The sequence below is a fragment of the Anneissia japonica genome, unplaced genomic scaffold, assembly GCF_011630105.1.
Source record: "Anneissia japonica isolate Jap-2015-1 unplaced genomic scaffold, ASM1163010v1 scaffold5088_len281106_cov177, whole genome shotgun sequence".
NCBI lineage: Eukaryota > Metazoa > Echinodermata > Crinoidea > Comatulida > Comatulidae > Anneissia > Anneissia japonica.
The window spans coordinates 114,000-126,081 of NW_022714400.1; the positions used below are offsets into that span (position 1 = coordinate 114,000).

Consider the following 12,082-nt stretch of genomic DNA (forward strand, 5'->3'; position numbering starts at 1 on the left):
AGATGTGTATAAGAGAGAGATATTATACTCATGTATTATTTTTAGCACAATTCTACTATGTACCAAAAAATGCAGTTCCGCTAGGCTCGCACGATCCCAATCGCGACATGAGTGAGTTCGTTCGAGGCTTGCGGTGCGTAAATATATTAAAGGCACGTTGAAAACACTTACTGTCTCAATATAGTGCGTATGAAACCGCCGTGTATGAAATCATACATCATGATTTTATTTATGTTACATTCTAGCTTCTCTCACAACAAAAGGGCCTTGGCAAATTAGTGCCGTCGTGAGCTTGGGGCACCTCTGCAAATATGTCGGCATTTAGCAATGCCGACAGGGCTCATTTTTTACTAGCCCGGCGTACAATGGCTAGTAAAAACTGCTCCAGGCTAGTCAACCTCCCTTCGTTTTTGCCCGGTCAGCTAGTGAACAAGGCCTACAGTACAGCCCGAAACTATTGCACTTTTTCCTGCGCGCAGGCTTCGTAGATACATCGTAGCCTGATATAAACAATCTAAGCAAGCCTACGAAGCAAATCTACGAAGCAAAAGTGTGTTGTTTATTTGTACGTGCAGAAAGACTGCTGTAGCTTACAGAGCTGTTTTTTTCAATAAGAAAAACGTACGCTTGATTTGATGGGAGTCTCCAATTTCGACGACAGGAACTTGTTTGTACTGGTATATTTTTTTCAATTTATTAGCCTAGGGCCTAGCCTATTTATTTACAATTATTTTACCTCTTTTAACTGTCAAAAAATGATGTCCTCAGTTAAAATACACACATGTGAAAAGATTATTCATCAAACAATATTTTGTACGGTAGTTTTGTTTTAGTAAGATAAATGATAAATATAAAGGAGAGTTAATGTCTGTTGATTGTAAAATTACCGAATGTCACATGGAAAACCCAATGGAAAATAAACCTTGGCAACGTTCACGCCAATCAGAACACGGTAAAGTGTGTTAAAGGTTAATAACCTTGTGGCAAGCGTTGGAAAGCTGTTTACGACAGTGAGTAAAAAACAAAGGAAATTTGGTCCAGCATGACTAGCCTTAATTTGGCAAGGTAGTGATTTCTATATTTCCATTAGTATTGCATCGTTTTGCAGGTTCTGCTTCAAATTACGGTAAACAACAACAACGTGGTCTTTATCTGTAGCTAGTAGTGTAGAGAGGCCTAGGCTATGCACGATGTTTATGGCCTTCTCCTTGCCCTAAATAAAGCTATGCGACAGGTTTAGTATTTCAGTGATTAATCAAAAATAAAGGAATGGACATATACAATTGACGATTGTGTGTGTGTTTTGTTATCCTTTACAAGTTGATATAAGGCCCAGCTCCTATCCTATCTGCGGTCGACTGAAAATCCCAATGCGAACGGCAAAATAACATACAGTATTGTATGTACACATGGAGTATTGTATAGCCAATGATAGGGCTAGTAAAATAGCTTGTGGGCTAGCAAAATCTACACTAAACTAGCCCAGTTGGCTAGTAAAAAAAAAAAAAAAAATCGAGCCCTGGCCGACGTATTTGCAAAGGTGCCCCAAGCTCACAATTGGCCCCTGTGCAGTATCGTATGGTCCATGTGCAATATCGTATGGCCCATTTGTAATATCGTATGGCCCATGTGTAATATTTGCAATATCGTATTGTCCTTGTTCAATAGCGCATGGTCCATGTGCAATCTCATATGGCCCATGTGCAATATCATACGGCCCATGTGCATTATCGTATGGCCCATGTGCATTATCGTATGGCCCATGTGCATTATCGTATGGCTCATGTGCAATATCGTATGGCTCATGTGCAATATCGTATGGCCCATGTGCAATATTGTATGGCCCATGTGCAATATTGTATGGCCCATGTGCAATATTGTATGGCCCATGTGCAATATTATATGGCCCATGTGCAATATTATATGGCCCATGTGCAATATTGTATGGCCCATGTGCATGTTAAGTATATAGTATACTCTTTAATATATTTGGAATGTTTAACAAGATACAGATTTTTGAATATTAATACTCGGGAGAATGGAATTTTTTTCCCTACCATTTTCTCCCAAAAATCTGTTTCTTGATTAACTGTTTTGTTACACACTATTTTTTGTCTTGTGAAAAGTCAGTTAAAATATAATATTAAATATATCGATAAAATGTTTTCCTCCGGAGCATGTTACTATAACATTAGTTTACTAAAAATTGTATATTGATTCTAGCTAAAAAGTACACAATTCAGGAACATGAGTACCTACAGGTGACCAACATAAGCAGGGAAGATGACGGAGTATACACGTGTCAGGGTACTGTACTTACTGGAAATTTTGATACTGATAGCAGAGATATAACAGTAACGGTACTTGGTAAGTGAAACATCATTTGTTCATTTTGTGAAAGGAAAACTTGGGACTAAGGCATTAAGTTGTAGGCCATTTTCCCTTCCCCGTCGTACAGGCTACAGTAGGTCTCCCCCCCCCCCCCTCCAATGATGAGGTTATCGGATCAAAAATATAAAAAGTATAATTTGTGGTGAGTAGTATTAGGCTGTGTTTTATTAACATACTCTGTTTTACCAAGGCAATTCATTAAAAGGATGCTTATCTCGGGACATCAAATGAACTCTGGCATCAACATTCTACGCACTGCAAGATCCTGTACGCTGGACTGAAATCAATCACTGCTTTGAATGCTCACAAGAGCCAAGGCAATACTAAACTCTTAGTGTGTTAGGAACACCAACAGGACATAAAATCAACACGCCTCTCCGTTACAAAAATAATGCGCTGGGGCTCTGTCTAGAGGCTAATGTCTTTGTCATGTAGCACTAATTCCTAGATATGTTGAATTGATTTGATTTGTTGCTGTACGGTGGTTTATAGGATACACTTCGCAGAAAAAATTTGCAAACAATTTAAATTTTCTGTATCTACTCAAATGTTAGTTTTGTGGGCCTTAGACTAACATGTGCAGGCATACTCAAGAAATTTACTGACAAGGGTACGTCCTAAGGGGCCTCGTTCCACGTCCTGGAATAAAAAAAAATTCCTCTTAAGGTTCACAGAGAGAGTTTTTATGACTTAGTTATTTTGTCCAAATTGTACTTTTACTGTAGACTGCAATATCAGGGATTGACAATCAAAATAATGGTATTTGGATCTACGTTCGATTTTAGAAATATCCGTATTTGAGCTTCTCAGTGAACAAAATGCATAAGGTTTTTGTATATATTCTCTGTGAATAATCTGATATGTAAAGTGTAGTGCCTAATTTTAAGAATGTGAACCCAACATAGGTTGTTAGTACTGATTTTTTTTCTGCCAGGACATTTGGAAAAGCCATTTCCAGGTTGATTAATTGATTAATACAGTTGAACTTGCTTAATTTAAATCCAAAATGGCATTGAAATATTGTTCGACTTAAATAAATTCCACTTATAGATTGTTAATTAATGAAAAACACAACAATTTGGCATGTAAAATAAGAAACTTAGAAATTAGTTGACTTAGGCAAGTTTAACTGTACCTTTAATTTTGACAGTCTCTAGAATTCATTTCACTTTTGGTGAAAACCATGTTTGTGTGTTCTAATATTTTACTTCTGTTTTTCTTCAGTGCCTCCCAAAATCATACTAGCACCAGAAGACTTCAATGGTACTCTCGGCAAAAATGCCCAATTCAAGTGCATCGCTAACGGAAACCCTCAGCCTGTGTACACTTGGGAAAAAAACAATGCTCTAATTTCATATGGAGATCGGATTTTCATCCAAAGTGGTGGTGAGGTGCTGGTGATCAATGATCTGCGAAGTGATGATTTCGGCTCGTATAAGTGCGTTGCAAGAGTTGAAGGCTTGCCAAATAGGGACGCTGATCATTCTGCTATCCTGCTTGTGTTCACGCCACCGCAGGTCCAGGCGGGTACTGAAGTAACAGCTGTAGAAAATGAGGAGGTTACTTTGAAGTGCAGCGTGGTCAGTGGTGACAACTCGGAGCTTACTTGGCGTAGGTTTGGAGAGGATATGCCTTTAGGACCTCAGGTAAAATATAGTGTAATTCAGTCCATTTCAATTTTTAAACATTGTTTAATCACTGTCACTGTAATATGTATGATTTTTAGTTCATATAAAAGTGATGATGTCATGTAATAGGAACTCTTCTAATCACTTTTGTATGTATTTTTGTTTTCGGATGTGTAGAAAACAAAAATAATTCTGTAGTGTTGCCTTGATCGGCCACATTTTATGACATCTCTGGAGTCTCTGGTTAGCCCTAATTATTGTCTCTCTCCCCTATTACTGTTGAAATTTTAATATATTCGAGCACACAATATTTACTCCTCAATGAAATTTGACCAAAACGTGAAATGTTTTCTGATGAGGTCATGATCATGCATAGAAATGTTGACATCTGCAAAGCTCTGGTTTAAAATGGAACTTGCAAATCTTGAATTGAACACTTATATAGTCCATTATAAGCCCTCTATGCACTTCATTATTATTACCCCGGTCAATTAATAGGTTAATCCATTATTTAAAAAAGTAAACAAAATATACAATATTAACTGGAGAGAGGGTGTTGAAAGTAAGGCCTCCCTCGCCGGTTACTCATTAAAGATAAATTAGAAAGTGACTTATTAAATTAGATTTTGAAGGATCATTGAAATTTATACTCTAATAGTACATTGTCCTTGTATTGTAGAGTTTCTAGATGGTCTGAAGATAAAAATTTCTTTTTGCAATAGAATTAATGAAGAAGATATAATGCTGTGTTCATTAGACATAGGCTTAGCCAGCGAGCCGCCCGGCCGGTTTTTTGACGCCAACAATTATTTAGGACGGCCACTTTTACCGTAATGGCTTGGACGCCTTGGCCTAATCAGCTAGGCCTAGCCTACTTGGGCCTGGTCTACCTTTAGCAAAATCTTTATATTCTTCAAATCTATCAAATGTTACACTAAACTAAAGTTAAATCATATTTACGTTTGATAAAAACAACATTTATTGATTGAATGTACGTTGTTTGCATACAAATATTCGGTGGGGATTCCCAAAAATGTCAGTTTTAACTATTGCCTGCCTGGTGAAAAGTTCACACTCGTGTTAAAAACAATTACGCTTCGCTGGAAAATGGACGGTTGTCAACGCATGCACGTGGATCAGCAATTACAACACTTGCGGTTCGGTTCCTTGACATAATATTGTTGGTGTTCGTAACTCTCTGGTTATAATTAGTTCATGAAATACTGTAGTTAAGAAGATTTGTTGTTAACCTCACAAGTTAAATTTTATTAGTCAAAAAAATACAGTAGGTCTAGGCCTATTTCTCGATTCGGAGGACCTAGAGTAGAATTTACACTAGACTAAGGCGAGAAGAGATGAAGATGAATCTGCAAGCATAACTTAGAAAAAAATATCGTAGCTGTGCGCAATCTAGGCCTACGTACATAACTGAAATATCTTGTGATAGCTAATTCAACATTATTCCTTTGAAGACAAAATTCCAAAATTTAACACATTTAAATGCCCTGTAAAGATCATGATTTTCTATTTTTTTTCTTATGTTTGGGAGTAGGCTTCCTTGTTTGACCGCCTATTTTATTTTTCTGGCTAAGCCTCTGTCATTAGAACTTGTGAAAACTGATTTCACAACTTGTAACATGCGAGAACATGAGAAGAGTGCATTCATTTGACAAATGCTAAAATGGCATTTTTTTTTTTTTTTTATATTAGGGATTTCGACAAGCGCCCCCCCACACGGATGTGCTCCTTGGCCTAGCCTAGTGTAAAATAAGCGTGAATTAGGAATCTGTATAGTGCTTTCAGAACGTTGTGCAGTACAAATCATGACATACAAAAAACAATATTACTTAAACAAATTGCAACATCTGCTCGTTTGTGTTACATCCGCCATTTTCCACACTACTTGTGCAAATCGTGGAAGAAAATTCTACTCGAGTTCACAACTTGTGTTTGCAAGTTCACCGACCATATGAACACGTAGTTACTAGTAGTTAAAAATGTTAATCATTTTTTTGAGTGCCATCGATCAAAAACTGTGTGTTTGGATTATTATTACTACTTCTGAGTACTGAAGAATGGTTTAGTGCAGCATACCAATGCAAACTGTTGTTTTCCACACCCATTCAAAGTGAGAATGAAGAATTTTTGCTGTTCAAAATAACAAGAATCAATATATTTTTTTTAAATAATATATAAAATAAATAAATAAAATAAATAAATAAATTACATTCCTTGCCTTATTTTAACATTTTTAATACATAGAACATTCTAGAATAACATTTAATGACCAAATAAACAGTGTAAACCACATTGGTAATTATAGGAACACATGTTGTAGTTAAGATGTCCTTGGTATGACGTTAAAATGCATCCGCTCGAATCGCCGGCGACCTAACTGGCAGAGGGCGGATGAACTTCTCAGAGCCAACGGCCAAACCATGCTTAGTTGAAGGAGTAGGATTAGTTAAGTATCATTATATTTGTATTCTTATTTATGTTATGTTAAGTGCATAGAGGTCTCTATGATATGCGCTCTATAATTCGACCATTATTATTATTATTATGATACCATGTAGAATCCAAGAGTAATATTTGGAAGCTTCTGGAATCTTGGGTATTATAGAGGCAATAAGCCTAATGGTTAATTATGATGTAAGGTGAATAGTCTTGAATGCTATGGAGTTCTAGGGCTAATAGAAAGTGAGAATTTGGTCTTTCAAGGGAGCTCTTTTTTGAAACACATGTTTGTGAATGTTATTGTGTCATTTTGAGACCGGATTCTTGTTGGAGTTTATACAGAATAAAAGTTTATTTGAGAGTTGTGTTACAACATTGTGAGCTGTGTTTGTATTTTATATATTAAAGAGGGATACCTAGTCATTTCTTTATCGCTCGGAAATACGTCAAGTAGGAATTCATGACAAAAACATTAATGTTAGTATCTTGTATTTTTCTCTAGCCGGGATCTGCTGATATTGAAGTTCTTTCAAAGCAGAATGGAAAGTTATTGGAGCTGAAATTTTCCAGTGTAAAGCGAAGTTACAACGGATCGTATGAATGTTTTGCCAAAAACGCAGGTGGTGAAGATAGTGAAATCTCTAACCTAACTGTAAATTGTAAGTAATAAATTGACTACATATTCCTTTACTCTACCACTCGCACCTCATTGGTTCTTGAGGCCTTGTAAATCATTTCTGTCCACTTCTTCCTGTCCTCATGTCTGCTACATCATTCTCTTTCTCCTTTGTATCTACGAAGTTTCTCTTTATATGTCTTCCACGATTTTTTTTTTCTTTCTGATGCCCACAAAAGAGTAAAATGGTGGTCCTAGTACATGTGCCTAATGACACAGTGGAGTCAAATTGTACAGCAACCAGTACCTCCCTCACACCCCCAAGAAATGAGTAAAGCATACATTTGACTACATAATTGTGTATTTTCATAAGCTTGAGGTGGGGGTATTAAAAATAAAGAAAAACTTTTATTTTTTTCCCTGAAATTTCCACATTTTCATGGCGGCAGATGCACTAATAAGCCAAAAATAAAATTTTATTTTTATTAGAAATCGAAAATATTGGTGAGCTGTGGGTTCGCTAGGAAAAAAAAGTCTTGCCCTACATGCGACTTGCTTTACTTGTTTCATGAGGAATATGATTTGTAACACACCCAATGAAAATAATAAAAATAAAGAAGAGCTCAGTTTGGAAATTGGAAAATGAATAAATGGTAGATAACCAATTGACCTAATTATATTTCCTAATTATTTTCTTATGTTTAGTTAAACCTGTTCCTGATTCTGCTCGAAATCAACATGAAGCTTACACAGGCTGGATTGGTAACCCTGTGACCTTGACATGCTACTGGTTGGCAAACCCGCCTGCTAAGTACTTCTGGAGAATCGTAGGTCAAGAAAGCTCCAACCTCACGGCACCAAAGTTCACCACATCAAGTACTAATGATGGCGCCAGCAGTCTTACGGTAAGGTCAATCAACAAGGAATTGTATAACGCCAATATCCACAGCAGAATGCAGTATTCAGTGGTACAATGGTATTAACATGTTCGCTGTAATCTTGTCCCATAACGTGTTGCTGAGGGCATTAGGGATGACTTATTCTTGTCAAAACTGGAGTAACATTCTAGAGTTTATTAATTAATTGTTATACATTGTAGAACCATGGAGGTATTATTGAGGAGATCACTCGAAAAAGCTCCATGCATGCAACTCTATGCAAACAACTAGGTGAAGGGTTTGGAAGGGGTATATTCCTAACTAGAAATATTTTGATGGTCATACAGGGCATCTCGACCTTAAACATCAAGCGAGCGACTGCATGAGAGGCGTGTTTATGATTTCTTTTCTTTGCTGTTTGCTGCTATATTTCTTCCAATTTGTTTAAATCGCTATCATTTGTGGGGGCAATATATATTTTCCCACCAATATATTACACACCATTTTGATATGTGACTTAGTAACATGTCAGAAAAGTATATTTGTACATATATTGTTTTGACACTTGGAACAAAAAAAAAAGGGGAAAAAAAGAGGTCTGGCAGTCAACGTGTTAACCAATATTGAAGATCATTAAAAAATATATATGTATCATTTCAAGATTACAAAATCTGAAAATGCCTGCTCTAGGAAAGGATCCCCAAAAACCCAGAATAAAAGTGGAAATAGTTCTCCTCTTTGAAATAAAAAGTGTTTGGGTGCGGAGAGGAGCGGAGTGAAGAGAGTTGTAGCGGTTGATAGTAATTTAGGAACATATTGGAGATTTATTTTATAGATAGGGATTTGCGGTGGGCGGAGATATGCTTTCTACTGAGTGCTCTTGTTATTAATATTATTATTATAGGTAACAAGATAAAAAATAAGTAGCCTTGCTGTGATGTATTGTCAGTGCATAAATCAGTTTTTTTTCTTAACAGTTTACACCAGATGAACCCGGAGATTTTGCTGTATACGAATGTGTGGCTTGGAATACAATACAACTCAAAGAAATGTCAACTCCTCATACTGTTGAATTGAAATCTGCGGGTAAGTCATCTAAAGATAAGCTAAAAACTTATTCCTGTTTTTGGAAATTCTTTGTTCGCATACAGAAGTTACAATATAAAATACAACTACCATAATAATCGTACATTTTGTACGCTTTATTTCAGCGCTTATTAAAAAAATATTGGACTGGCGCTTTCCATGCCCTTTCCAGGTTAACTAAGGACATTTTAAACAATGATCAGTTTGCCTATAGAGAGAATCGTGGTGTAGAAGACACCATTATTACACTTACTCATAGGGTAATTAAACATCTTGAAATACCCAAGTCCAACGCTAGACTACTTCTAGATTTCTCCTCGGCGTTCAACACAATCCAACCTCATGTGTTAATTAACAAACTTAAGTCTATGAATGTTAATCCTGTGTTAAATATGTGGGTAGCTGATTTTCTCAAGTCTTTTGAAATGTAGTACTGGAGCTCCTTAGGGATGTTCACTTTCACCACTACTGTTTTCATTGTACTCTAATGATTTTTCTCCACCTGATATAGTGATAAGACAAAATGTAACAAAAGAATGTATTTCTTCCGTAGAATGAAAATATTTAATGTTAAACCCAATGTATTAACTATGTTTTATGTATCTGTTGTACAATCAGCTCTAAATATTTGTAGTATCATTTGGTTTAATGAACTGAACAATAATTAGAAGAAACTTATAATAGGTACAGATGTTAAGCAATTAAAATGTTTATGTAATGACATGTTATCTAAGAAATTACAATGCATAATGTCTGATACTACCCACCCAATCCATGATGCCGTTACTCTCAGTAAATCTTGTTGATTATTTCACCCTGAAGTAAAGACTTCAGACTTTTTAATATGCAGTTCAACAGATAAACCATATTGTACAGTTTGTCTTGCCTTTCCATAACACTCGGTAATTCTTGCAGTGCATTTTAATTCTAAGCAATTTCTGTTATGCAACTTTTATGTATTTTAATTATTTTTCTTTATTACTAATATGAGTGTATTTAAGGATCCATATCTTATACCTGTATTTATACCGTTGTGACAGTAAAGTTCTATCCTATCGTATCGTATCATTTGAAATATCTCGTGTATTCCTGCGGCCCTATATAACCCTGGCTGTTTTACTTGTGAAATTTTGTGTTATTTTCTGTTCAAATTAGCAAAGTATATATATTGGTGTATAAGCTGCAAATTTTATACGCGATTTCGACCTCAAAATTTGGGGTGCTGCCTACACACCTGTCCAATAATTAACCTAAATACGGCTGCCTACCTGGGGAGGAATGGGGATTTCCCTAGGCAAATATGGTAATGTTTTGCATTACAAGCACTTCTAGATGATTGTAATCGGCCGATAAAGTTCAAATTTCATTATTTTAATATTTGTAAATAATGGTTACCCATTCTAAACATAAGAAACCTCTGTTTATTTCTGTTCAATTTGGTTGGGTACTCATGAAAGTAAATTGGCAAATGAAAAAAAAAGGGGGGGGGGGTGTGGGCATTTATTAAAGACAATACAGTATTTTGGCTAGTTGTGAGCTCTATCTTCGGGAAAAATCTCTTTTCATTTATTGATAATTTTTAATGAATTATGATTTTCTTGTATTTGACAGCTCCTCCTGATGCTCCTACAGTTGAGGTAATTAAAGTATCACCAACGGAAATCACACTTCAGATTATGGAGGCTGACTATGATGGTGGTCTTCCCTTGACTGGCTATAATATATCTTGGAAATATGAATTTGAAGGCAACGATGTTACTAGGTCTGCGATTCATGACTACAGTAAGGGTGTTTTTGTATTGAATCATTAATACAACAGTCCTGTCGTCACGACGCCAGGTGGTGTTCTCTGTTGTTAACAGATGTTGGTTACCGTTCATTATGCCTGAATGACTTCATAGGCTTTCTGGAATAGGCATTTTAAAATCTAATATTTTACCATCAAAGTGTACTAAAAACATACAAGCTTGCATTATGTTTGTTATCGAACACACATTTAATCATCAATTAAAATTTACTAGATATAACATCTTAATGATTATGTTAGACATTGGGATCAATGGTTTGTCAGTAAAGAAAATGGCGCCCGGTTGAACGCTTTTTGCAACGATAGCAACAGAGTAGTATCACATGTTATTGTGATGTAACACTGTAGTACTCTATAAGAATACAGTGAAACCTATTTTAAATATCCTTGGGGTCCAATAGTTGTTTGTAAATAGATATAGAAATTTGTACAGATACATTGTATCATGTGGAATTTTCAAAAAAATTTCAGATTACCTAACCTAATCAAGCATGGAAAATAGTGTAGGCTTAGGACAAGATCTATTCATGAATTATGCCATATCTGAATGGTGATTGGACAGTGGACATAAAGTTACGCTTAGCCCCGCTCTTGTGTATTTGTTGCTCAGGTCCAAAAAATCTACTGTTAAAACATACACAAATGTGTGTATTCTTGGCCGGCTTCTGATTGGTCAATTGTTTAATTTTCACTCCGGAAAAGTCCATTTTGTTTTGCCAGCTTTTCAGCCAGGGTCTGAATGCATAGCTAGGCATTCAAATTGAAGATCAGTTTAGAATAATACTACTATTACTTCATAATAGCAAAATATTTTAAAAGAAATAGGATTTTAAGACAATATATTCGTTTGTTTCAAAAGCAGGCCGTTCATAAAATCAAAGAATAGTAAAATGGGCATTTTCGTAAAGTGGATGTTCCACCGTAATAGAAAATGTTTAACATATAGAGTATCAACTGAAGGCAAGATAAGCTTTATTGTACTTGCAAGTAACCTATTGTTGTTAATTATTTATTTATTTATTTGAACATACACCTTTGAATCGGTGGCACTCAATATCAATTGGTGCGTTCGTACAAACAAAAACAAAAAAGGGAAAAATTTAACAAACAAAATAAATAACAATCGACTGTAAATAATATTACAAAATTAAAGAAAGGTAGAAAAATAACATATGAAATTAGATGAGATCACATTTCACATCGCATTTCATACTCAGAA

At 35.6% G+C, this 12,082-nt stretch overlaps 1 protein-coding gene across 1 annotated transcript in view; it reads left to right on the forward strand.

The window, feature by feature from the left end:
• LOC117109009 (neural cell adhesion molecule 2-like) overlaps positions 1 to 12,082 on the forward strand; it is a 32,588-nt gene that overhangs the window by 19,484 nt on the left and 1,022 nt on the right. Inside the window, exons 5-10 of the mRNA XM_033251231.1 lie at positions 2,224 to 2,367; positions 3,616 to 4,037; positions 6,979 to 7,135; positions 7,798 to 7,997; positions 8,948 to 9,056; positions 10,668 to 10,838. Coding sequence (XP_033107122.1) covers positions 2,224 to 2,367; positions 3,616 to 4,037; positions 6,979 to 7,135; positions 7,798 to 7,997; positions 8,948 to 9,056; positions 10,668 to 10,838 — 1,203 coding nt within the window. The remainder of the gene's footprint in view (positions 1 to 2,223; positions 2,368 to 3,615; positions 4,038 to 6,978; positions 7,136 to 7,797; positions 7,998 to 8,947; positions 9,057 to 10,667; positions 10,839 to 12,082) is intronic.